Source organism: Synchiropus splendidus, chromosome 6 (genome assembly GCF_027744825.2).
Source record: "Synchiropus splendidus isolate RoL2022-P1 chromosome 6, RoL_Sspl_1.0, whole genome shotgun sequence".
In the NCBI taxonomy this organism is placed as follows: Eukaryota; Metazoa; Chordata; class Actinopteri; order Syngnathiformes; family Callionymidae; genus Synchiropus; species Synchiropus splendidus.
This window is the reverse complement of record NC_071339.1, coordinates 23747501-23773716: the sequence shown is the minus strand read 5'-3', so window position 1 is coordinate 23773716 and position 26216 is coordinate 23747501. Positions and strand designations below refer to the sequence as shown.

At 39.9% G+C, this 26216-nt stretch overlaps 1 protein-coding gene across 16 annotated transcripts in view; it reads right to left on the bottom strand.

The window, feature by feature from the left end:
- Nucleotides 1–26216, bottom strand: part of LOC128760232 (receptor-type tyrosine-protein phosphatase T-like) — a 203969-nt gene that overhangs the window by 56049 nt on the left and 121704 nt on the right. For 6 of the 16 annotated variants that reach the window (XM_053867416.1, XM_053867420.1, XM_053867417.1 and 3 more), the window contains exons 14-16: nt 24953–25229; nt 19730–19766; nt 9930–10065 (exon numbers count right to left, since the gene is read on the bottom strand). In XM_053867416.1, the coding sequence (XP_053723391.1) occupies nt 9930–10065; nt 19730–19766; nt 24953–25229 (450 nt within the window). Of the gene's footprint in view, nt 1–5217; nt 5251–9929; nt 10066–17824; nt 17882–19729; nt 19767–24952; nt 25230–26216 lie in introns of all 16 variants that reach the window. The other 10 variants (XM_053867406.1, XM_053867409.1, XM_053867407.1 and 7 more) reach the window with 4 other exon arrangements.

Here is a 26216-nt window from a genome sequence, read left to right as displayed (position 1 = left end):
TTTGCGTCCTATACCGATGTCAAAGGTAGTGTTGAGTGTTGACACATTCTTTTTTCAATTTTCAATTCACCATTCACAGCATATCCTGGCGCCATGGGCAGTGCAAGGTGTAAAAGATTGTAATTTAATTGTTTGTTATTTAAAGCACAGGTGGCAACTTTGGCAAGGAGAGCCCAATAAGGAGCTATATGTATATGTAAGTGGTATCCTACACAACACCACATCGCGCTTGCCCTCCTTACGTTCTGCACCCCCGCCTGGAGCGCAACATGGGAGATTGTTTTACTCCATTGAAAAATATACGCCTCAACATGCAATGCTGGTAGTTAGAATGGGTAGGCACAACACTACTGTACACACATCACCATACTGTACAACACTGTCCTACGCAATGCTATATTATACTACAGTGCAATATCCCACACTATACGGAGCATTCCGACACTACATTTTCCCATGTCATGCCATGCCATGCCATACTGTACTATACTATACTATACTATACTATACTATACTATACTATACTATACTATACTATACTATACTACACCATACTGGACTTCTTTTTCATAAACTGAACCATGAAACCATGAAACTATGAAATAGCAATGCGCATGTGACCTCGGGGAACATACGTTCTTGCCGAATACAGTGTAACTGCACATCCACTCATGATTTTCAAAATTTCAGGCAAATTGATGCACTTCAAGTCTTTTCTCATAGAGAAAAAAACAATGTTATTATTTATTGTAAGTTCAGCTACGTTACTTTCTTATTTCTTTTCTTTAATGTTACAAGGACACAATGTTTTGCAGAGGTGTACTTATAATAATTTTATAGACAAATGATATGATTTACAGAGGCGGCGGTGAGTTGGGGGCGCGGTACGTTTGCTTCTTCCTGGGTGGGAGCGCAACAGAAAATAATTGAGAAGCACTGCATTATACCATTGTCTTAGTACACACATTGGTTTCTATAATACACTGCATAAAAGCAATGTTATGATTGTACACTCAATTGTCCTCATCATTTTAAGTCTCAATAGATTCTACTGAGAGATGTATTTGCGCAAGATCCATCAGACACACATCTGAAAGACATCACTAAATTGCTTCTGTATACTAGAACACATGGTGTCCACACGATGCAAGTTGTTTTTTTCCTTCCCATTATTTATTTTTCCATTTTATAGTGTAAGCTTACACAAAGATGCCTCAAACTATATTGCTCAATTATACAACGGCCTCTGTCAAGACCCACACACAAACATTAGTTGACAAGCTGTGTGGGAACGTCTTATTGCCATCAACCCTTCCCAAGCCTCCAAATCTAACCATCCAAATGGTCCCCACAAAGACAAAAGGTCAACACAAGGAGGTGTACAGAATTGGTCTTGTCAAATAAGGATAAACCTGGTACACGAACATGCGAGTGCACGCACATATACCTATACACTTGCACGTGCAGAATTTACACCCCACAATATGCCACTGTAGTTTCCCAATTCCTGCCTTTCTACACACTCGGTCACGGCCATAACTGTCTGTAAAGGCTCTGCTGATGCCGTCCTCCTGATAGGAATAAAGTGCAGCGTGCCAAGAGCTTGGCCGTAAAAGCCAGAGCCATTAAAACTGCTCATAAATATTAATATGGCGTAAGAAAAACACACTACCAGGTACTGCACTGTAATGTGTGTGTGTGAGAGAGTGGAAGACTGATAGTGACACAAAGAGATCTGGAACGCTGTGGCAGCAGACAGCTGCACATGAAACCCAAAATAAAAAAGACATGTTCACAGGACGGGCTCTATGGAGGACAGGAGGACTGTTGAGCATCCCTGCGACTTCACATTACACTGAGCACTGTAACTTGACAAGACAGTATTCTGATCCGGCACGTTTCTTGGTGCCATGCCTTATGAATATTATCTAACATTACAAGCAAATATTCCGTGACCAGACCTCCAATACAAAGTCTCACTGTTGAGCATATGTGGTGAACTAGAGCAACGTATCTCTTATATCCTGGCATTGCTAGAAATAATACTCAATAGTAACCAATGTCAATCTGGAAACGCCACTATCTCCAGGATAGACTGGGTTTCGTGTCCCTGAGCAAGGCAGCGGAGAGCTAAATAAATGTGGATCCCTCATCCCCAGCCTGGAGACCCCAACATATCCGGGCAGCAAAAGTTTTAATACACATGTCTGTGAATGATGGATCGGGCAGCAACACACACTGCTATGATAGATAGAGTTCATCGTGGCCGAGTTAATAGAAGCTGAAGACAACACATTAAAGTTCACACCACCACATCAGACTCAATATACTGATCCACTGTGTTTTATAAATCTAGTGAAAGGACTTACTAGTATGAAAAAATTCATTGCAGCCATCTTATTCATCCTTATTCACACCTTGTAATACTGACTACTTCGTTAGCACTTCCACTTTTGCACTTTCAGGGAAAAAATGTAGAAAACAATAACCTAAAACTATAAATGTTAATATTTTCCTCAATATTTTCATCATTGTAATGAAGGTGAGAGTCCATTTAATTAAATACTAAAATCATAATTCCATTTATTTCCATTCATTTATTTATTTCATTTGTATTTTTTCTTCACTGTTTTATATCACAGCTGCAAGAATTTTGTTTTGTCATTTCTCAAGATTGTACAAGGATAAATGGAGCATCACATTGACAACTTCACTTGAGCAACCAGTAAATTAAGTGTGAATGTGCGCCGGGTGTGAGTACAGCACAAAGCCACCACTGTAAGTGCACCACGGAGCATTTATCTCAGTCCGCTATTTAACCATGTGTCACATCTGTGAGATGGAGGCGGGTCAAGTCCAGTCCAGTGGATCTGTTTACTCTCCCTGAATGATCTGTCGATGTGTCTCTCTGATGTGTGTCCGCGTATGCCATTCCCTTCTTTTAAATCTACTGGCGCAAGCTCAAGAAAACTTTGTTACATTGTTCGAGCCAGAGTTTGTTTCCCAGCAGATGTCGGCTCCTAATCGCCTCCGTTCAGGCCAATCCCCAGAGGAGGGAGTTTATTGTCTGGAAAGATGACAAATCTCTTTTTGTTCCATCAGAAAATAAATGCTTGATATTGACTCTGCTAGAAAAGCTCTAATGGGAAGTGAGGATCATAAAATCACTGAGCTTTTACAGGCTCTGATTAAACTAATATGGAGCTAAACACATGAGCCAGGTGATAACCTTTTGATTTAGATTCAGATTTTGGCCACATTAATATATTCACTGTCCATCCTTCCACATGTATGGTGGGTGATTTTGTTTTTGTCCATGATATTCTTGAAATTAGTCTGTTCAGCCACATAAAATGGAGTGGCTGCCCAATTTCAGCCCGGAGGCCTAGTGGTCGCCACATACACTCCAGGCGTGGGCTACCGCTCGCATATACATAAGAGAAAAAAAGTAAGTCAACATCATGGCTTCACACGTGAGTCACAGTAACTCAAGTCATTCAACGGGAAACAGCCAGAAACATGCCATAACAGATGGACCAGATTATGATCGATCCATTTGCTGGCCTGCTTGCTAGATGATTACAAAACTGTCTTTCCAGATCATATTTTTAAGTCTATGCCTGGCATTCAACACAAAAAGTCTCTGGATGCTATCCACAAACTTTTTTGCCGTCAGTCATGGAAAAGTTGAAAAGATTTGAACACTGAATTATTATTGTTATTATGGCTCCAAGGTTGCAAAAGGTGCACTGGATGTCTGCACTCCGACACCATCAATGCTCTCAAAAGCTGCAGATATTTGGGGTAGAAACTACTGAGCATACTTCAAAAATATTCTGTGAAAATATGGTAACATTTTGAAGTTGAGCATTAATTTCAATTCCTGTGTGAGCCCTCGACTGAATGTGTGTTCTACTTGAAGTGTAACTCTTCTGTAACCTCTGTTTTTGGAAACATGAAAAACATCTATCTTAGCGTAATTACTAACAAATGAAACTTTCAAAGTTCTCCAAAATCCGTTCAGTCATCTCATTGCCTTCACATGAGTGTTTAACTCGGGATAAAGCGTGGGAATTTGACAAACAGTAGCTCAATATAATTACCTGCCATGACTGACAGAGAGAATTGTCTCGGAGGCCGGAGCAGTCGTGTGGGTGTTAATATTTGTGAAGTGTCACCTTTAATTTGGCGGGATATAAGACAAAATCTATCAATTAATCTCCCTCGCTTTGTTTTATTTGATCAAGTCACACACACATAGAGGCACAATTTCTATCACACATTAATTATTGTTTTTTTTTTTTTTTTTCTTGTCAGTTGTTCTGGAGGCAGAACGCTAGTGAAATTCATGAAGCAAACTATGAACACAATTTGTTTTCACTATGGATCACAAACATTCATGCCTGTGAAAACGAATATCAAGAGCGTTTGACAGTGACATAGTGGATGGTTTGCGATGATATGAAAACAAGCAACATTTGAGAAAAAAAAATAAGTAGGGGATGTGCCACCAAAAGCATCTCATGACATGTTGTTTACATTCAAAAATTTACATCCAAATATTGATTGAGATAATAAAAAAATCTAAAAAGTAAGTAAAAACAAACAAATAAAAATCTATGAACCTACCTAAATAGTATAGTACAACTACTGCTACTACTGCTACTACTGCTAGTACTGCAAAGCAACATCATCATAATAACCATAAGAATAATAATAATGCGTAACAACATCAAATTAAATGAAATTATATTATATTACAGATTTATTTGAGTACAAATGTAATGAAAAATAACATACTTAATTACATGGAGAAATTTGGAAAGACAGAAAATCTATGCATACCTTCCGATTGTTAAATAAAATTATAAATACCATATTCAAGTATTTTCAGTCAACGAGGAATTTGTTATCTCTAAATTAAAGACTTGTAAAAAATATCTAAGACTAAAATCAAATAAATAAATAAAATAAAATGGTTTCAGTTAATTTAGCAAACAAACCCAATTTATCCTACTTATTTTCCTACTTATTAAATATAGAGAAAATACACACTGAAATCAATCTATGTATTAAAAATAGGAGCTAACCATCCTAGTCACAAGATGCGTTTGGGTAAAAAAAAGCACCTTCAAACCAAAAGGAACTCAATCAGAGTGAGAGTCACAGTGAGGAGCACAGCAGATGCGTTGATGTCTAGAAGTAAACATACAATACCCCACGCTCAGAGTTCTCCACGTGTGAATCTCTCTATCGGAGCAAGGGCAAGGCAGGTACAGGACGGGACAGGAAGGGGTGGAGCCAAACACAGGAAACAGGATAGAGAAAGACATAAAAGGGCGTGAGACTGAAAGCTGAGACTACATTGTCTGTATTTAATCAACTGCAACTGACATTTAAAATGACAATTACAAACACATATATTCTTGATAACACTAAGTGCCTTTCTGCTGCAAGTATGAATAGATTGTAAACATATTTTCCCACATGAATATAAATAAATTTTCACAAGAGAGATGTAAGAAAGACAGGAAAAGATGCCAAAAAGACAATCAAAAAAGATTTTAAGTGAAAATGACTTGGTGTGTAAAATGTGTGAAAATATGAAGACATGAGATTCAGCAGAACAAGAAGTGTTCTGTGTGTGTTTATTGGTGGCACGAATGTGCAAGAATCTGTCACACACACAACACCAATCTCCCTACAATAACAATCCACTTGTCATGTATTAATCACAGCTACTAATACTGATGCACGCTTTGTACGCTTAAATGAATACCAACACTCAAAACTCAATCACAAAGGGGTTTAAAAACTCTTCAGTTACTTTGAGTTTTCCTTGCAGGTCATGAGTTTTGGACCAAGGGCCTGTTTGATGTGCGCTATCACAAAAACTATTACTCATGTGTTTAATATGAGAGAGCAACTTTCTATGGTTAGGAGTGTTTTCAGTCAGCAACTGTGTATTTGTACCATTTAAAGGAACCTAGACTCTCACTCTGAGATGACCTATGCTAAGTATGAACGTCAAACCGTCTTCAAAAATCCCACAATCATGCTCTCTTTGTTCATTTTCCATCTGATCTCATTGTACAATCGCAAACACCACAAAAGCATTTGAGCTTTTACTTTAATTGCCTTTTGTCTTCCTCCACATTCAGCCTCACGATTTAACCTTGCCACTTCATAGAAACTCCACACATCATGGCAATTACCGCATAACTCTGATTGCATCTTTCCGGCTCGTCTTTTCTTAGGTTACGAATGAATAATTCATCAACAATGTTCAGTTAACAAACTAAGGACAGCTAATGAGGAGTCGCAGCAGTTTGCTGTCAGCGTCGGAACACAGCAACGATCGGGACCAAACTCATTCTGTTGTTTATTTTGCCAAATAAAAGTCAAGTTTGTACAGTCATTGTGACCCAGTAGCAATGGCATGATGGGAACTTGCACTTTTTGGGGCCAGGGACTCAAGATCACTGATGGTTTTCAATGGCGATTTGTGCTTTCACGGTGGTCCTGCAGGTCCGAATGAGAACCCTGATTTACAGTTTACACCATTTATCAGGTCAAATATGGACTGCATCCAGAGGAATAATCCTCATGTACTGTGTTGGGGAGGACTCCAATTCTCACGGCAGAGGTGCAGCACACCCACTGACACATGACATGCTCGCAACGCAGTGGAAAGGACTGAGAGTTGAAATGCATGATCAGTGAACGTCTGAAGTGAGCAAAGGATGAAGAACGAAGGACGAAGAGGTTTTAAGCTTTATCACATAGATAACTACAAGGTTACAGCATCTTGATACATTATAATAGTTAAGTGCATCAATTAATTTATATTGTTGTTGAAGTTACTACTACTCTTGTTCATATTTTATGGTACTTTATTCAAGTGTAGTGAAACACAGGCAGAAATAGGTGAAAAAGCTTCAATCTCAGTGAGATATTTAAAGATTTTTAAAAATTCCTTTGAGTTTTTGTCTGTGAAGTGGGATTGAAATAAACATCTCAATTCCCAAGACTGAGCTGCTCTTCAAGGAAACAAGTCATGGCCTTGTCTTAGACATCAAGCAGGACTCTGGATTTTTGTGTCTAGACTACATTAAGGTGATGAAATCCCAGAGTACAATTCAACCAAATATGTGCCATCGCGCCTGTTAATACTATATGCAAGCTACAATTAGACAAAACACTTTGGTGTCTTTGACGAATCATTCCATTATAAACTTATTTAATGTTTAACTTCTCAAACACAGTATTGGCATCATTGAATCAGTCTGATATATTGTGAAGAAAACGGCTTCAGGAAGTGTAGTATACTGCCTCATCCCCTTTGGATGGGAAGCGATGGGAGGCAGTCATTTTCCGAAGTTACCTACTGTGAACCTCACTCACATTGGAGAGAAAAGGGGAAATGGAACAGATAAAACCTCTTGACCCTCAAGACAAATCAACTGTTCCGATCCCAAACTTTCTGTTACGCAGACCCACTGACTTTTGTCAAGTTGTGCTTGTAATTTAGTTTGAGTTTGTCAAACTTGTTCTCCAAGGCACTACATAGATAAATCATCCATTATCATCTGCGCTGAAGTTCTTCATTGAAGTAAGGCGACATTAATATTTTGGAAAGAGCTTGGAGATCCATCTGGAGTCCTTGCATCTAAGAGTGTGTATGTTTATTTTTAATTTTGAACGTGTAATGAGCAGTGCGGTGCCAACAGGACGCCAGCAGCCACACACAGATGGTGATGTGGCACAGCCCATTAGCTGTTATTTTTATATTCTGTCTCACAGACAAACAAAACAATCAGAACAAAAGTTTGTATTTATAATATTACATTCGTTGAAAAAAATAATGAAAAAAATGTAAAAATTCTCCAAATATATATTCCAGATGTATGTATACACATTTTAAAACCCATTGTCTCCAGCTTTATCAATAGTTAAAAATATATCATGTATTTACATTCATCATATATTTGATTAAATGTAAATGGCTATATATTAAAATAATTTGTACAAATTAATTATTATTTTGAATATGTTTTATGTTCTATTTTCTTTTAGTTTTTAATTTTCCTATTCCGTTGTCATGTTTGCGTTATTTAGAAATGCATCATTCCACATATAGAATTGATTTCTGACAATATTTATTTATTGAAACATTTGAAATAATTATATTATCTATCTATCTATCTATCTGTCTATCTATCTATCTATCTATATGTATATTGTTTAGTATTGTTTGTCGTTACAGCTGTTTTATACAGTGGTGATTAACAAATACAAAACTTGAATGAAATTAATTGTGAAAAAAACCCTTTTATGTGGACTGGGTCACTTGCAGTTGGAAAGGAATACCTTGAAACATTGCAAAGTGTTTTCAAGAGCTTAAGTGACATGATTTATTCATTCTCCCATCAAGCTTTTGATGAAAAGTGTTTCTTCTGGCACCGGTTGTTGGAGCCCCGGGGGCCACCTGTCTGTTTGAACACAGAATGGCCATTAAGACCATAGCCCTGCCCGGCGTTATTCACTTCAACATAATCTGCAACATGGCGTCGCCAGTGCAAAGCATGTGTTTAACCGCTTTGAAAGATTAATTGGACAGTAGCGGCCACTCACTTCCAGACTTAGTTTTGCCATTGAATTATTTATAGACTCTGAAGAGGCATGAAACACTTTTGATTTGGCGAAAAAAACACACTTTCTGTCACTCTAGTGGACGGACTAAATGTGTGTGATGAAATATTCATGTGTCTATGAAATTGTCTATGATATGGTAAATCTGACTTTGTCTGGATCCATTTGTCTGACTGACTTTTAAACATGTCTTCCCTTCTAATTCATCCTTGCTGGAGCTCAGTCACTGACCTCCACTCACAGTCTCTGGGCACTCCACGAATGAAACAGAAATTCTGCACTTGAGAGACATGGCTGTGTCAAAGCATCGTCTATCATGACATTTCTGTCGTGAGGTGAACCAGCTACACAACAAGGTTGTGCGATAAAGGCACGCCCTAGAAAAAGTCTTCAAATTCTGAGGGTGACAGGTGGGACTGATAAAACTCAGTTCTTCATCACCTAAGTTGGACAGAAATTAACTTTCACCATTCCCTCAGTCCTAAATATGGAGATGGATTATTGTAAACAAAAGGGAGCAGTATCAGACAACATCAATGACTTGAATTAATATGTTTTGAGATTTAACACTGATTTCAACATTTAGAGAATATAAAATTTGCCTTTTCAATTGTTTATTTTTGCATTTTTCAATAATTGTTACTATACTCGATGTTGACGGAGTGTAGCTTTCGTACACCACCACATACTTGTTGAGGCAAAGGTCTGCACCATCTTCTCATAAATCTTTCAATCTGCCAGTCTTTCTCTGCGACACGGCGCTCTATGAGCTCCACTGTGACCCTGAGGTCTTGACCGATGATCTGTTTTCAGAAACTCGTCTGAGCCGCATCTCAATTGTTTCTCACTCTCCTCCAGCTCCTGTACTTATTAACCTATATCCCCAGCAGCACATTGTCCTGCTCCCACCAGTCCACCTTTTCACCTCAACTTCTTAATGAGTATTTTGTGCAAAACATGGCGAAAAAGGACAAATGTGAATGCAGAGTATCTATATTCGAAAAGAAAACAAAATATGAAGGAATGTGAGTGATTGAGAGAAGAAAGGAAGAAAAGCAGGTGATGGAGGCAAGTTAATAGTAGTTGACCATTTTGGATACTAAATTCTCATTTTATTGCACAACAACTTGTCTATTTCAATTGTAGCTGGTAGAATGGACAACTATTTTACCCTGATTAAAGTAGGAGACATGCATGACCACACTAATCGAAAGCAAGACTTATTTACACGGTAACATCACACAATATCTGTTTATGACGTGTTGTGTGCCACCAACCTGCGCTTAAAGGTGAGCACCACCCCGAGGAGGATGATGATGAACATCAGTATCCCTGCGATCACGCCGGCCATCTTCACCGTGCCATCCACCTGCTTCTCTGGCTCGATGGCGTCTGAGTCCTGGGTAGATGCACCTACACATCCGAGAAAAAACACACATGCACACAATCACACGAGAACACACAAGTACACACAAAGTCATCAATAGGTCGGCAACTCTCACAAAGAAGCATGTGCACGAGGATGGAGACAAGGAGAAGCATGCACAGAAGAGAGAGAAGTTGGACCCACCATTGGAAATATATAGAGCTCTCTTAAATCGGAGCACAGAAAGATCATGCACATACATAGAAACAACAGGTGATCTCGAAGTGAAGATGCTCTAAACACCACGTGTGAAGGGATCCGTGCAGGTAAAAGGGAACATCATGCGAAGGAATAGCAAAAAAACAGAAATGGACTCAAGTTTATGTTCAGGATGGAGATGACTCATGACCAGTCAGCAATATCACAACAAACTTTGTGGTGTCAGTATTAAGTGTGTATTGTGTGCAGGGTTTTTACAGAATAGCCAACACTCATATTTAGTTCTTGATGAAGTACATGACCGGGTCATCGACGGGTCTAGGTCAGACCTGCAGGTGAACATAGTACTGGGTCTGATATCAGGGCTGGGCGATGATGGTGACGTTAACATACGATTGTACCCCATCTCAGCGCTATATATTCTCTATTTGTTAGAGCTAGTTAGTTAGTTAATTGAGAATATTATTGACACTTTTTAAGCTGTTTATGTAATATTACAATGGGCACAAACAGCGTCTTTTTTTGCCTTTTTCCCATACCTCGCTCTATTTCAGCATTTGGTTGGCACAGCCATTCAACCTGCTCCACCTTCACCTATTGTGATCCTTCCTCACCACATCTATCCTCTTCAGGTCCTCATTAACCTTGTGTGGTAACCTCATTAGTTTGTGTCCTTCTTCTATTGTTTCCATCGCCAACATTCTTCGTCCAAAACGTGTCTCTCCTCTGCCCGAGTCCAAACCCTTGTACACTTTTTGGCTCAATCTTTGACTCTAACCCACACATCATACTAGCTCTTACTGACTTGTGGCTATTCAATTCTCACCCCTGACAGTTGTCCCCACCCAGCCTGCACTCTCCTCTTCACCTCCCTTTTCACCCTGAGTAATGTTTAAAAGACACAATTATATGCGGGGTGAGAATCCGAACTGGGACATGCTGCAACACCAGTGCGCACTGACATGATGACATTTAGCTTTGAAGTCAAGGTGAACTCAAAACATTGCTGCCACTTTTCTCAGCGCTTTTCCATACCGTGTTATAAAAAAAACACACAACAACTGCCTTCAATCCCAAAAATCTCATTAAATAAAATGTTTGAATGTACCGCGTACACTCGAGGGTCAGAACATTTCCGTTACACACCCGGTGTTCAAGTATTCTACCATGACTGTCTGTTAATCATAATTATTAATTCATTTCACACCTTCCGATTTCCTTCCAAATTTGCCCGTGGACAAACATGCCGGACTCATTTAAAGGTATCAATGTTTAAACAAAGGCGTGTCAAAAACGCTGCGAGCATTGTACTTTCATTTGAGGTAGTAAAATGCTAGCGAACAACCAATCTCGGAGGAGAGAGAGTGGCAGTAGAAATGCAAAGTTGGAGCTTGCATGTTGTTGTAGTTTATGGCTTACATGTATAATTGAGGATCTGGGCATTAGCAGTTTGGAGAATAATGAAGAATTCAGCACGAGGCAGGCACAATGAGAACAGGTACCACAAACAATGGCTCTCACTGGCGTTAAATATACATTTGTACCATCAAAACTAGCCTGATGAAAAAGAAGAGTCCAATGTACTGGTTCAACACACACACACACACACACACACACACACACACACACACACACACATATATATATATATATATATATATATATATATATATATATATATATATATATATATATATATATATATATATATATATATATCTGTATGTATTTTTAAAAAAGATTGTATTATTATTATTTGTAGTAGTAGTATTTCAGGAAGGTATAGTAAAGTTTTATTACTGCCTATCTATTTATGAGATAAGGTATCAGGAGGGAGCGAGATTAGCATGACGCTTACATTGTTTTGATCCTTTTCTCTCACTATATTTCCCAGTCTATATTTCAAAAGTCTAAACGGACACGAGGACTGATCCATATGTGCCAACCAGGAAGCCTGTTGGTGAATTTTCTATCCCATCACGTACATCACCACTTCTGGTTCACACATTCCTCTGCAGTCCAGACCCAAGTAATCACCCGCAGGTGTATCAAACCTCAATTTCTCCTGTCATCTTCACCACGCCTCACCTGACACATTACACTGTGACCCCATTTGTCCACGCCACACTCATGCTGATAGGGTTCAGCAGTTTATGATGTAACAATCGTCGACCCCATCTGGAGGCTGGTGCAGGTCCATTTCACAGAAAGATTAGACGACACAGGCGCTGCAGGAGGACTGACAGGGTTCTAACAGTGTAAAGGAGAAGCTGGTGAATGAGTGAACCCTGACCGAACCAGGAGGCTCGTGTAAACACAGCAGGGAGCCACCACTGGCAACTTATTAGCAGGTCGAGTCGGAAATGTTACATTTATTTTCTGGTCTTGACAGCAACACTGGCAGGTGGTTTGCTGACGTTTTTTAAATCTGACAACCCAAGATTAATTTGTACTTCATGACCATGTTCTTTCATGGACAGCTTGTTTTTGTCGGGGGGAAAAAAAACTTGCAATTTAAAGTAAAGCAAGTATAGAATGTTTCAGAGTTTAATTTGCAGTTTTGTTTCCCCTGTGTTAATTATGAAATACTTTTCTCATTTATTTCTTGTACTTTGTTATTTCTGTCATTTATCTGCTTGATAGTGTGACAATAATAAATACAAAGGTTAAGTCAGGATATTAAAAACATAATCTTGTCAAAAAATGAGAAGATTGATTACTCCACAGCGAGGCACAGTTGGGATTAAAAACTCATTTTGTTTTTTGTTTTTGTTGTCAACATTTGGCTACAGAATGCATCGAAAAAAAAGTCTTAGATTATAAGTGCAAATGTTCATTTTTTATTTCTTATTTTAACCAAAAGGTCTCATTAAAATTAGCTTCTAGATGGGTGCACTGGATTTCCACATACCCAGTTTGTTTACCTCCATATTGCATTGGTTTCTTAGGGATTATAGCAGTGGGTGTGTGTGTTCGCATGTGTGTCATGGTGTGGTGGATTTGAGGGTTTGGATTTTTGGTATTGTTTGTCAGCAGCTGCGACTTACATCCTGTGGATTAGTGTCAGCGTGGCTGAGTGTGTTTAACAGGATTACTAATCTGAACTATGCTGTGGCAGAGCTCTGTAAGTGCGTGTGTACTCCAGTCTGGATATTATTTGCACATACTGCACGAAAACATGTGTAACAGGAGCATCCACCACAGCGTGTGCGTACTTTTTGGAAAAGCCTCCTTGCACTATGGCCATTAAATCTATTTTCTTCTTGCATAGGTGCACACACACAGCTACTAAATGGTTTATGAGTTAATTTAACACTTCAAGTGGAGCATTTTATGGTGCAAAAGGTGCTTTGTCGTTTTGCTTCAGTCACATATGAACAATAAATGCAAGGTTTGCTCAGTTGTGTTTCACCTTCAAAAGTAAATTTTGAGGTCATGCAGAACAAACTTGACTGTTTGAGAAAAGCCTTGAGCAATAAGGTCCATTGCTGGGTAAATCTCCAGCCTGGATTTGCATCCACCCCCTTTCTTTCCGCAGTCTTCTTCACACATATCTATGTGTGTCTTATGTATGACAACTCGAGATGAGCAATTCGTCCATTAAGTTCATCCTTTGAGTTACAAATCGGCTGACTTGGGTTCTCGTTAAAGACAAATCTAACATAGTGTTTGCTAGTGCAAGTGGACTTTTTTATCCCAGGGTGCCACGGAGGTCACCCTCCGGCACTGCATGTTGGCATTTGGCTTTCAGTTCAATCAACTTTTATTTCCCCGTTGAATTTCACCGGATTGTCCTACAGAGAAAGTGGCACAAGGCACGAGATGGCGCTCCAGAAGATTATTTGTACAATTCTGCACATTCTGTACAATTCTTCCTCTATTTTACTTTGTTGTCTCTGGTCTGCCACTGTTCCTGCATCCATACGTACAGCATCCAATGTGTCAGTGGGCCTCACAAAGTCTTGATGACTGGTTTGACAAAGATTTGTATTCTATATTCGCTAAATATCTCCAAACTTTTTTTTAGTCCGAAGCAATTATTATATTAAATTGCTGCCACCTGGAGTTCAGACTCAACAAGGTCATAATGCAGAGAGTCGGCGTGAATTGTTCCGCCACACGTTGGGATGCAGCTGCCGGAGGATGACAGCCACAAAAGCAGAGAGTCTGGCAGCAAGGTGAAGCATTGAAATGATCAAAAGAAGCTGGGAACTGCAAGAGTGAAAAATAACACTGACTACTACTAAATGTGGAGATCAAGCTGTGACACAAGTGTCAGACTCAGTGACACACAAGCCCAACAGTGCAGAATAGAATATGGAATAGAAGTTTAAAATATGTATTTTATTTATTTATTTTAATCGTCACAGTCATTTACTCCTAAATAGATAATGCAGTGCAGATATAATTCCTCCAAGTTTGCCCCAAAGTGACACCAGTAAAAGACAAATAATGAGAAATAGTGTTTCACAGTGGAAGTCTGTCTGACCCCTTCTTTGTTGTTTGGGTTTCTCTTCCATTTCCCAAGCAAAAGGTCAAATTAAGGTCAATAACTTGCACTGTACAAGCCTACTCTACTCATGAGCTGTGAATCTGCTTTTCTATGGACCAAAACATGCACATGTCCACTCTATATCAATTGGCACACTTTATTCTTTATTCTCTCATATCGGTGAAGTCTTTAAAAGGGATTTTACAAAATAATAATAATTTATAACTCTGAAACAAGTCGCAAAAACTGACCTCGACACCAGACAGCTCTAAGATTTTCATTTGAAGCATGGCGCGAATGCATTAACCATTGAGTGCAAAAACCAGAAATCCTTGAGAGCTTTTAACTGCAAGGTTGCTCATCACTTTCTTGTCTGTTTTTCTCATTCTTTGTCAGCAAAGTTGATCACGTTAGACTCAGAACTAATGCAGCAGAAATCAATACACAGCATTCAACAGAAAAATATCGAATAAAAAGTGAGGGATGAAACTAAAGTTGTACGTGTATTAAAATAATTACATCACGACTCATGCCTTCTTATGTTTGCAAGAAGGGAAACAGTTTGAATCAGGCAGAATTCAAATGACCTCAAACCTTTGCCTCTCATCATGTCAACAGAGCCCCAACTGATGCAGAGGATTATGGAACTCAGTACGATTGATGGGAATGTTGTTCAGAGACGGAGATTCCATTCTCATTCAAAGCTTTGTCAAAGATGTGCACGAGGACCATTGTTGCATCACTCTTACCGCAGGACGCCTCAACCGCAACCATCAGCCTCGGCCTCTGCACTAATCGTGACTTAGATTGAGGCCGATGCCTCCAACCGATGTGGGAATGAGAACGCGAGTGATCATACATACAATGTCTCACCAGCTTCATCTCTGACAGAGCCTTTTCTCTTTCCCAGTCAAAATGAGATAGGCACTATCTGTGAGGTTGGTTTTGCAAGACACAGGCAATAGGCCAAGTTAAAAGATCAAGTCAGATTGACAACGACCATGTCTAATAAAACGGTTCCTGTGCAGCAAAGCAAAATAATTTCTAGTTTTGCATGAACAAAAGGTGCAAATATAAAAGGTATATACAAGAATATATACTAGAATCGAGGTTTAAAAATGAACACCTGCAAATCTGAACACCTGCATTTTCACATAACTGTGGCCTGGACTGGGAGAGTTCCAGACCTTAACCAATATAATCATTTTAAATGGGCACGACCAACCATCTCATTTGACTTTTTGTTGCTTCCATCGACATCCTCTGTGCCTCATATATGAGATTAGATTCCTCCACCAGTGCCTGATGCAAGTTCGCGTTGACCTCAATTCCCATCTGCACAATACACGTTATTGTGTTTAAGTCTATTTGTTCATCCGGCAACAAGTTCGAAAGCATATGTTGTCTGATTCCCCCTGGTATCACTGTTGTTTGAGTCAACGCATTTGATTGGTGCTTTGCTGAACAGCACTTATTCTCTCCTCCTGAATGGTGAAATTAAACCATAAAAGAAAAGTGCATCAGTGTATAATTCTCACAGCTCAGATGGACTTTTAAAAGCTGAGCTATACCGTTGAAGTCGGGATATGAACAACAGGTTATTATGAAGCTTTTGAAAGCACAGTTCATTGAGGTGAACGTTAGTAACATGTTCGGTTTGTTTTGGATTTTTTCTGACTTGCTCTTGAATAAGAAAGACATGTTAAATCTCCCATTGTCTTCTGTCTGCACCTTCTGTTCCGCAAGGTGCAGACACTCCCTCTGTCAACCCGAAAGCATTCTTCATCTCTGGAGGACAACTGAGGTCTTCCCAAGTCTGAGAGACATAATCTCTCCACCATTTCCAAGGTCTGCCATGGGGGCCTCCACCAGCATGGGAGCCAACTGGGAGGCTTTTTTTTTCGAGTAATTCAAAAGCCTTACCACTTATGTTAGCATACAGAAGAACAAAATTTGGAGAGAAAAAAAGCAATTTGTCTAATTAATGCAATCTATGAAGGACAGATTCATGTTTTGAGATGCATGCATTAGTGGTGAATCGTCATACAAATTTGTTTGAAAAAAAAAAATCACTTTTTTAAAAGGTTCTGACCCACAAGGTCAGACCTTCTTTAAAAGTGAAAAGCATGTTGATGTGAACCATTCAGTTTAATTAAAGACTAAAGTTTGATTTACATTTTTCAGAAAAGGTTCTAAAATGTGGATACATACTTTTAATGTCACTTTTATTACTGAATTTTGAACTGCGGAGCTTTCAACTTTAAACCGAAAACAATTTGACAATAACGCCTTCTCAGCCGATTATAACGTTGCTATGTTGTCCTCTCTTTCCAAAGCTGATGTCCCTGCTTTGCAATGTCATTAATAAGGTCCAAATCCTTATGTAAAATACCAAAAAAAAAAAAAAAAAAAACACAAATTAAGACATACTTGAAAAACCTAAAGTTTCTGATACGGTTGGGGGAAAACATTGACATTGCAATTGTACGGAGATGTGAATATGTCACATCACATCAATGTTGGCATCAGCCCTGGAACTTTTCTGACACTCCTCATAGATTTTTTTCCCTTTCACTTCTCTGTCAATATTTTGTCATCTATCTCACAAGATAACACATTATTTTGCCGGATATAATTAGTTAATGGGACAATACAGAAAAACTGTGGATTTCCACTGTGATGAAAAAAAGCCATTCATGAGCAAAAATTCTGCGGTCATAATAAAATAAAGCCACTATTTTCATGAACTCTTTAAGTGTGTTTTTAAATCAATAAGTAGTGTGTTTCGGTGTGATGGTGAGTGTATTTGTGTGCATGCGTGTGTGTGTGCAAGACAGACAGTGGACACTCAAACACAGCCAGCAACACTCAAAGCGGAGCAAGTATGCAAACAAAAGCACTAAAATGGTGATGACAGGGCAAAAACACAAAAACCCAAATGGGTAGAAGCAAAGAAAAGTCCAAAAACAAGCAGAGGAAGAGAGGAAGGGAAACAAAATCAAAGGTAACAGGGTCTGTGTTGTGTTCATGGGGACTTGTGATGATCAAAGTAGAACATGGGGAAGAAAATATTCTGCCTAGAAAGCAATAATCACCTTCGCTTGGGATGACTAGAATGTACGGCGTTGTTATTTGTCCCCTACCTATTACCACTAAGGCCAAGGGCCGCACATCACCGCCGGAGAGCATGAGAGAGAGAGAGGTAGACAGAGAGAGGGAAAACAAACAACAACAAAAAAGGAAAAAAAGAAAGAAGAAAGTCTAAGAAAAAAAGACGTTTTTTTTATTATTGTTCATTACCATCTTTAGATGTCTCAGGCTTATTATATATTTATATAGAGTTTTATGTATCTATTATTTAAATTGCACATTATGAAGAGAAGATTGCAGATGTGATAGATAAACACTGGAATATTAAGCTGGCACTCGTGATGTGGCCTGGAATAAAGACAGTGTGGCTGCCGGAGATGCGAGGCAGCTCTCAGGTGAGGATACTGGAGAGTTAGTGAGTGGATGTGGATCTGCTGTTTAAACGCTCATCAGCCTGAACTCGGAGGGCTGGCTAAAAGAGACGAGGAAGGAGAACATGGGTGAGAAAATAAATGGAATGATGGTTGAAAGAAAACTAAGTGAAGTTTGTGGATTGACAAACAGGCCTGGGTATCGTGCCGCAAGAAGAGTACCTGGTTTACTGAGATGTACAATGCACACAACCATGCACATCAACCCTCAAGCTAATCCCAAATAACTCATTTTGAGGTCACTGACATCATGTCACCGTTACATCATCTAACACATGGGGGTCAAACCTGTCCTCAAAGGGCCCCAGTGGGTGCAGGTATTGTTTCCACCACTGCAACCACTTTTGTGGATACATTTGACACTGCTTATCTACCAGAATCTACCAAAGTTGGGCAAGTAAGAAATAGACAACAAACAGGTCAATCGCTGCTTGGCTATGCTCAAGGTGCTGGTAGGTAACTAGAGCCTTGGATCCTTCAAGAGTGCTGTTAAAGCAGTGGTCATCTACCATGGCTTCTCTACAACAATACTCAGCTGCTGCCAGTCACGTTAAGCCTCTCTATGCTCACCTTTCACCTCACAAACCTCATGAAACACCTCAGAGACAGAGAGGTGGCTCACATTGAGTGTCATGGCTGCTTTTAATAAAGTTTTTCTGCCTTCAGAATAATCAACTTCCCATCCACTCTGCAAATACATTTAAGGCTCACAACAGTCTACTGTAAGGGATCTTAAAGTAACAAAAGTATTAATGATAGGACTCTTGTCACAGCACAATGCCCATGTGCGAATACAGGGTTATAACTCTGGGTAAATATGGTCAATGCAGCCTCAAAGTTAAAACATGTCTCTTCCCAAACATGAAAACAGAATGCAGACCTCCACCAGGAGCCTCGCACACACAAACACCAGGCTGAAGATGAAAAAAGAAAGAGCAGTGCAGAAATGAGCGATAAAGAGCTTGATAGACAATGACCACAGAAGTGTAAAACAAATACTATGCGCAGAAGGGAAAGACATATAGTGGGATGACAAATCAATAGCAAGCCGAAAAAAGCTTTTAAAACATGTTGCCTTGCACACAGAGCAGCAAATAAAGATGGGAGACGAGGGGAGAAAGCAAAAACAAAAATGGGGTGGAATGAGTTCTAATGCTTCTGCCTCCATCCGCCGGATCTAATAAAGGCAGTAAAACGCTGGATAATGTCCCTGATGTTTCACTGGACACACTGATGAGATAGAAAAGAGCGAAGTGGTGGAAAAAAGTTCAGTCAAAGAGAGATAGAGCGAGAAGTGGGGATGAGATGGCACCATGCAGTTAGGATGTTGGGTGGCTTGGTCCGGATTGGAGCTTCTGATCTCCTTCTCGATCATGTGTTATGATCAAAGTGTTTGCCAATTCTCACTATGCACAAACTGTTCTAGAAAACGGAATGTATCACCTTCACTCTACAGTTTGTAAGCATCAATGCTCATACCTTTGTTCGCAAGGCGGACACAGTTGATTTTGGTCTCCTGTGGAAGAAAAAAAGAAAGAAAGTTTAGACAATTACAACACAACACAGTGCCTGTAAAAACATCCATCACCCATAATGTACTACACCATCAAAAACGGTTGTGTTTAAGGCGTTAATAAGCAGATCTAAAGGACTCTTGCCACCAAGTTGGATGTGAACGTCAAACTTTTCAGAACAAAGTTTTACAAATTCTAAAATTCTTCATATTAAACTCCAGTGACATTTTGGGTTGTTGCAGGCCATTTTTGTCCTCGCAGGCGATTGATAAATGGCGTCCTGTGAAATAAAGGCTGATGTGAGGCGTAGAAGGAATTCAATACTTCACACAATGCCATTGCCACGGGGCACGTCACATCAGACACACAGAAAGTGGAGTTTGAAAATATGCATGAAACTAAATTTGATGAGTTGATGAACTTCTTGACTAACATCTCAAATGTTTTAAGCCAGCAAAAAAGGCTCTCGACACCACTTTACATTAGCATGTACCTTTGGTTCGCCACACAGCAAACATTTTGTGCTCTTCTCTTCTGTTCTATGTGATATGTCACATGATCATATTGTGTATATGATCCATCTTTTAATCATAATATTATTCTTCTCTGCAGATTTCTCTTCCATAGATAATGAAACGTGTTCCCAAAGAATGGATAGGTTTTGTCCACTGAGAAGTTGAGATAGAAGAGATTGTGCGAAGTGCCAGAGCGACTAATGGAGTCATTGATCTGAGTACATCTGAGTCTTTTGAGACATTTCTTGTTTGTTTTTTCTCTCTTTCTTCATTGTCTGATAATTCCATTATTTATATGTGGCTCTTTTTGGCCTTTTTTTTTTTTTTTTTTTTTTTTATCCCTGCAGCATTAAAAATGTTATTAAGTATCTACTATAATTTGATGTATTGATATCAAGTGTGAAATATATAAATAATCAAATAAACTGGATAGTCGAGTTTGATTCATGTGGTTTAATTTTGACCTGAATTTGCCGCAGTGATAATCAAATAATTACATTCCACAACTGTAGGGGGCTCACAGGAGCAGGAAAAGCAGCAGTGGGAAACTTTGGAGAGCAGAAAATTCAATTTCAGTAGTAAAAAAAGCTTTCAAGCATATCTTACATTTGCTTAGTCTATCAAATATATTTAATGAGTTTCTCACCACGAGTGTCAATATCCATCCCTAAAGTGAGCTCACTTCCCAACAAGAGACTAGTGTTTTGGAGAAATTGGCCCGATCGAGTCCATTTACTGTCCATTTAGAGTAGGCAGCTCCACTGGATTCATGGGCTCCAGGTAAAGAGCACCGGCTTGTTCATGCTCTTGCTAATGGGCTGAACCTCGGGAGGCTACTAGAAGCAAAGTTAATAAATGTGAGGCCAATTTATTGCCTTGCTTCCACCCGGAGGAGAGTTGTTTATGGCGGAGACACTGAAGAGTGTGTGTGCGTGCGTGAGTGTGCGCTTGTGTAGTAGTCAACTTTGTGGATCCTGACAAGAATACTAATCGTATACGGGAGAGTGCAGCTGCTGTGTGGGTGAGCGCCCTCTCCCTCTGTATGCCTCTAAAGCGTCATCGCTCGCTACTCTTTTCTTCACTCCATCAAACAGTTGGTTTGCTGAGGGTTTTTGACAGGCAGCTCAGTTAGAGAGTCTTCCTCACGCTCTTTCACTCTCGCCGTTTAGAAATGTGCGCCACACTGCCTGCTAAAACCACTTACTACAGCAAGTCAACAACGGTCTAATCATACATAACAATGCATATATTTCAGCCTTTTAACATTGTTTCAAGTGAAGGAAGTTGATATATTTTCTGTTAAAGGGTTGAATCGTGCTGATGTGTTGTTCAAACTTTTCCTTTTTTTTTGAGTGCGTGCCTACTTGGTGAAATTTGAGTCGTCCAACATCAGAAATCAATAAGTCTGTTGTCATGTATTTCCACTTCATGTCACCCTCACACAGTGGTTAAGTTGTAAATCATTAGGTGCCAAAGTTCATATGATAGTGCAGGGATGACGACACAGTACCCGATAGCTATAGAGAAAATGGTGCTGAAAAAATTGCAAGTGGCCACCTGCCATGCTGTGGGACTCACAAGCCACAGTTTCACATAATATCCATGGTATAAATGTTATGGTAATAATTGGTATGATGCATTACATTACAGTGTGCACGCTTAAATAGATCCGTTGGTAGAGTCTCATTCTGAATATCCAAAGAAGTGGAAACTGGACCATCACACGGGATCACTTTTTATCGTCAGTTTCATTTTGACATCTGAGTGGATGAATTACCACCACTGACGGACTGCATCTTCTAATGTCTATGAGGACAGATGGTTTTCTCCCTTGATAGGCACAGACGCAATGTTTTTTTAACAAGAGTCGCCATGTGTTCTGAATGCTGGAGCCAGTACAGCAACATGGCAAATAAATATATTTTTATGGTCAATCTTACGCATTTTTTGTCCGGTGCGGTGCCAAAAAGTGATGTCCATATAAATGAAAAAGGACAAATAAAATCAAAATAGCATTACAAAAGTCATAATGTGCTGCAACAAAAAGTGATCCAGTGTCATGTTTCACTTGTGATTCATGATATTTGTATCAAATGTGTGGCCATCATTCCCACTCCTCTCCATCATCACCAGACCACTATATGTCCAGTAATAGCATTGTGCTCCTGTGAGCCGTCATCACTTTTTGCCTTCATTCCTCAACGCGTCTGTCACCAACCGTAACTGCTCTATTCTCACTTCCATTCCTAACTAGATTTAGCTCCTCCATAACTCTTTCCATCAAGGTGGCAACAAATGACAATAAGAAACTCTTCAAAAAGAAAAGAAGCGGGAAAATAGTCATCAAAGTTATTCCTGTTCAGTCATACAGTACATTACAGACGTTCTAGGTCGGCTAAGTGCCTCATGATTGACATCAGCAGGTAAAATCTTCTTGTCTTCCTCCCAAATCCACACTCTGAAGCGCTCCATGTGAGACCGAAAGATCAGTGTAGTACCCAGGCCAACCCGCAAAGCTTTTTACTTGTCAAAAAAAGGTGTCTGGTTGTATTATTCACATCGTGGGAGGCCATGTCTTTTTTGTTTCTTTCTTCTCAACGTCACATTTTCTTTTTTGTTTTATGCCATTGCTCCCCTCAAACCTCCTCCTCCTCGCTCCTTTGTCTTCATACTAAGACGGTCCAACTTCTCATCTCTGCTGACATTTCAGTGCCATTTTTGTTTTCTTTCTTTTTCCAAACCTGATGAATGAGTCCCAGGTTCCTGTCATTTTTTGTCTTGGAAGACAATGGAAAATCCTTAACTGAGTCTTTTAAAGGGTTCCAAATGATTCCAATGCAGCTATTCTCTTGTTGAAAAAGCTGATGAGTCTCGACTTCCCTTTTCCAAGCGGCTTCAGTGTTGTTAGCCTGCATGATTTTGCATTCTGAGACTTCATGAGTCCATCTCGTTTACATGACTCAACGGGAATGTTGACATTTTCATGATTGAGTTGGTTCCCATCAGTACATATTAAATCTGATCAGGACCGTGGGACAACATTTGCAAGAGACCAAACACACCGTTGATCCCATCTCGTAAGAGGATTCTGAAGGATGTTTGGAACACTGCACTTCTGTTTAATAATCTCCAAAGTTTATTGGGATCACTGAACTTCATTTTCACCCTTCACACTCTGATTATTCTTTTATCTCTCCTTTATGCCAGTCTTCTCTTTTGTTCACTCTTTTCTTTTTTTTCCCAAATCCCTGATCTCTCAGGCTCTTAATTCTCTTACTAACAGCCCGGGGCACATTGTTCTATTCTGCTTGTGTTGAACGTGGGTGGCTCTTAAGTCTGTGTGTGTCTGTGCGTGTGTGTATGTGTATGTGCGTGACTTCACACAACATCGAGGGAGACATCAAGATTGCCACTGGTGAGCCATTTAAACGAGTGGCGCGCTGACTAATTGGCATCATGATGGGAGACGAGAGACTGGCATCAGACAGATGTCACCCCAGAGGTGGAGCGAGGGAGGGAGGAGAAGAAGAAGTAGTAAAATGAAGAGCGGTGGGAAGATTAAAGGAACAAGAAAGAGGTCAGGGTTGGATACGATGGCGCAGGAAAACAATTTAGCTGGTGTTAGACTGTAAACAGGTGTTATTTGTACATAGGCAGTTGTGAGGGGGAACCTGAAACCTTCTGAGATGAGCCAAAAACTAGGGCATGGAATGACAAATGAACAAAAAGAAGCACTCTTTTCTTCTATTATAACACATTTTTAAGTTGAAAATGACAAATAGAAAAAAAAAAAAAACCCAAAAGGTGGAGAACTGAGAATTCATTTGATAGATCAAACAAAGAGCAATCCAGAGCAAGAGTGAGTGAGGAGTTTTTCTTCGTTGGACTGTGGGAGGAAACCAGTGTTCCCGGAGAACACACAAGCAAGCGTCGGACGCATGCACAAACTCAAACGCTGAGGCTACACTAGTGGACCAGAATTCCAAAACGCTAAACAAAGATTGTTGCCTGAAAAGAACAAATAAAACTAAAAACATACAACTTGTTTCTGAGCAGAAGGCCAAAAAGCCAGACATTCAAACAACATTCATCAGCTGGATATCATTGGATTTTATGAATTCATGTTGTTACTTTCTGCCCGGATGACTTCTGGAATCATCTTGGCCACAGTGGGTGCTTTTTCAATTTGCGGCACAAACCTAACTATCGGCAAACCCCATGATGCTTTACTCCATGACCCAAACAAACCTATGACTGATTGGATTGACTGCAATCCAATTAAACAAAGAGGTAAGCCCTCTTCCAAAAATAAAAAAATAAAAAAAATCAAACGCAGGGACTCATCACGGCTTGTTCAATCATGCATCTACGTTCCTGTGGACGCCTTTGTCAAGCGACTGCATTGTGGGAAATCTGCCTTCTGGAGTAGGATACTGCATCACAGCGCCAGTCAGTTCAGGTCGGCTTCACTTGCCAATTCGAGTAACTGTGGTGGAAAATTAAAATAACACTCATTGAGAGTAATGTGAAAATATAAATGGCGGGTCAGTATTTTGAGAAACTGAGAGAGGGAATGGAGAATCGGTGGGGCCAGTTCTGCGGATAATTTGTACTGTGTCTAAAGAAAAGAAGCTGAGAACTCTGAAATCATCCAGGAAAACACCTGTACTCACCCCATTGGACCTGCTAATGGCCTGGAAGTAGATGCTATAGCTCTTGGCCGGAGACAGGGGAGGATTCCAGAAGCCTCCGTAGCTTTTATTGTCTCCGACTGTGAACGGTTGAACAATCGTCAGGCTGTTTGGCGGCAGCTCGGCAGCCATGTAGTAGGACGAGTCCAGTATGGAGGCGTTTCGGAAGCTAAAGGGCGCAGCAAAGCACTCTGGAGCCTCCGAGGCAGCACGGCGAGTCTTGGACTTGCGGTGCTCCTTCACGACAAGCTGGTAGTAGCTGGTGAGGAAAAGAAAGAAAGATAATATGAGGTTGATTTGACTTTTTGTGTTTGTTTTCACATTCAGGCATTTACTATTTAAAAGAAGATGAAAGGCGATATTCATTCTTTTGCCCGATGAACACCAGAAACACCAGCACTCGAGCTGTGGTGTCAATATAATGAGGCAAGGCGAGGAGCTCAGTCATCGGGGGGGAGACTCACATATTCCAACAGATTAAGAGAAAAGGTGAGGCGGTTGTGGAGTGATTTTAAAGAAGCCACTTAGATGCCTTCCTGGTGAGGTGTACCAGGCACTTCCATCAGAGAAGAAGTCATAGGGCAGACCCATTGCTTCAGTTTGAAAAAACTAAAATGAGCCACGGTCTCGGTTGCAGGAAGTCCCGACCACCACTCAGCAATGGAAAATGGATTGATGGTTTCATAATAATTAAATTAAAAAAAATAGTTTGTATACTACAAGTAGGCACAGTTTCTTCCTCGTGTGCTTCATCTAGCAGTTTCTCATTCAGCAGTGATGGTTACCAAAGAAGGCCAGAGTTATTGACAGCTATATTTTAAAGTGCGTGTGCGCGCATGTGTGCGTGTGCAGTGTGTGTGTTTATTCCAGTCTGAGAGGCTTCATGAATGGCTGAGGGCTCCTTTAGTGCTCAGGACAAACACAGCGGCTCTCTGCAATTACCTCCGTCCTCCACGCCAAGAACTTACTTCACAATTATACGCAATTAGGGAAATGTATGTTTGTGTGAAGGGGGCTCGTGGCCAATTATCCCCAGCTCCCGTTTGGCAGCTTTCATAAAAGATAATTGCTGATGACCAAAGATGAGTCTTTCGCTCTCTTTAACCCTCACCTTCTTCACCACTCGTGGTTTTTGGTGCTGTTTTGGTCTTTATGCTCTAATATTCATTTCAGGATAACGGCTCTCTGCAGCTACATCTGTTCTGATGGGTGTTTAGAGGAGGATAACTGCAGAACCTAAACATAA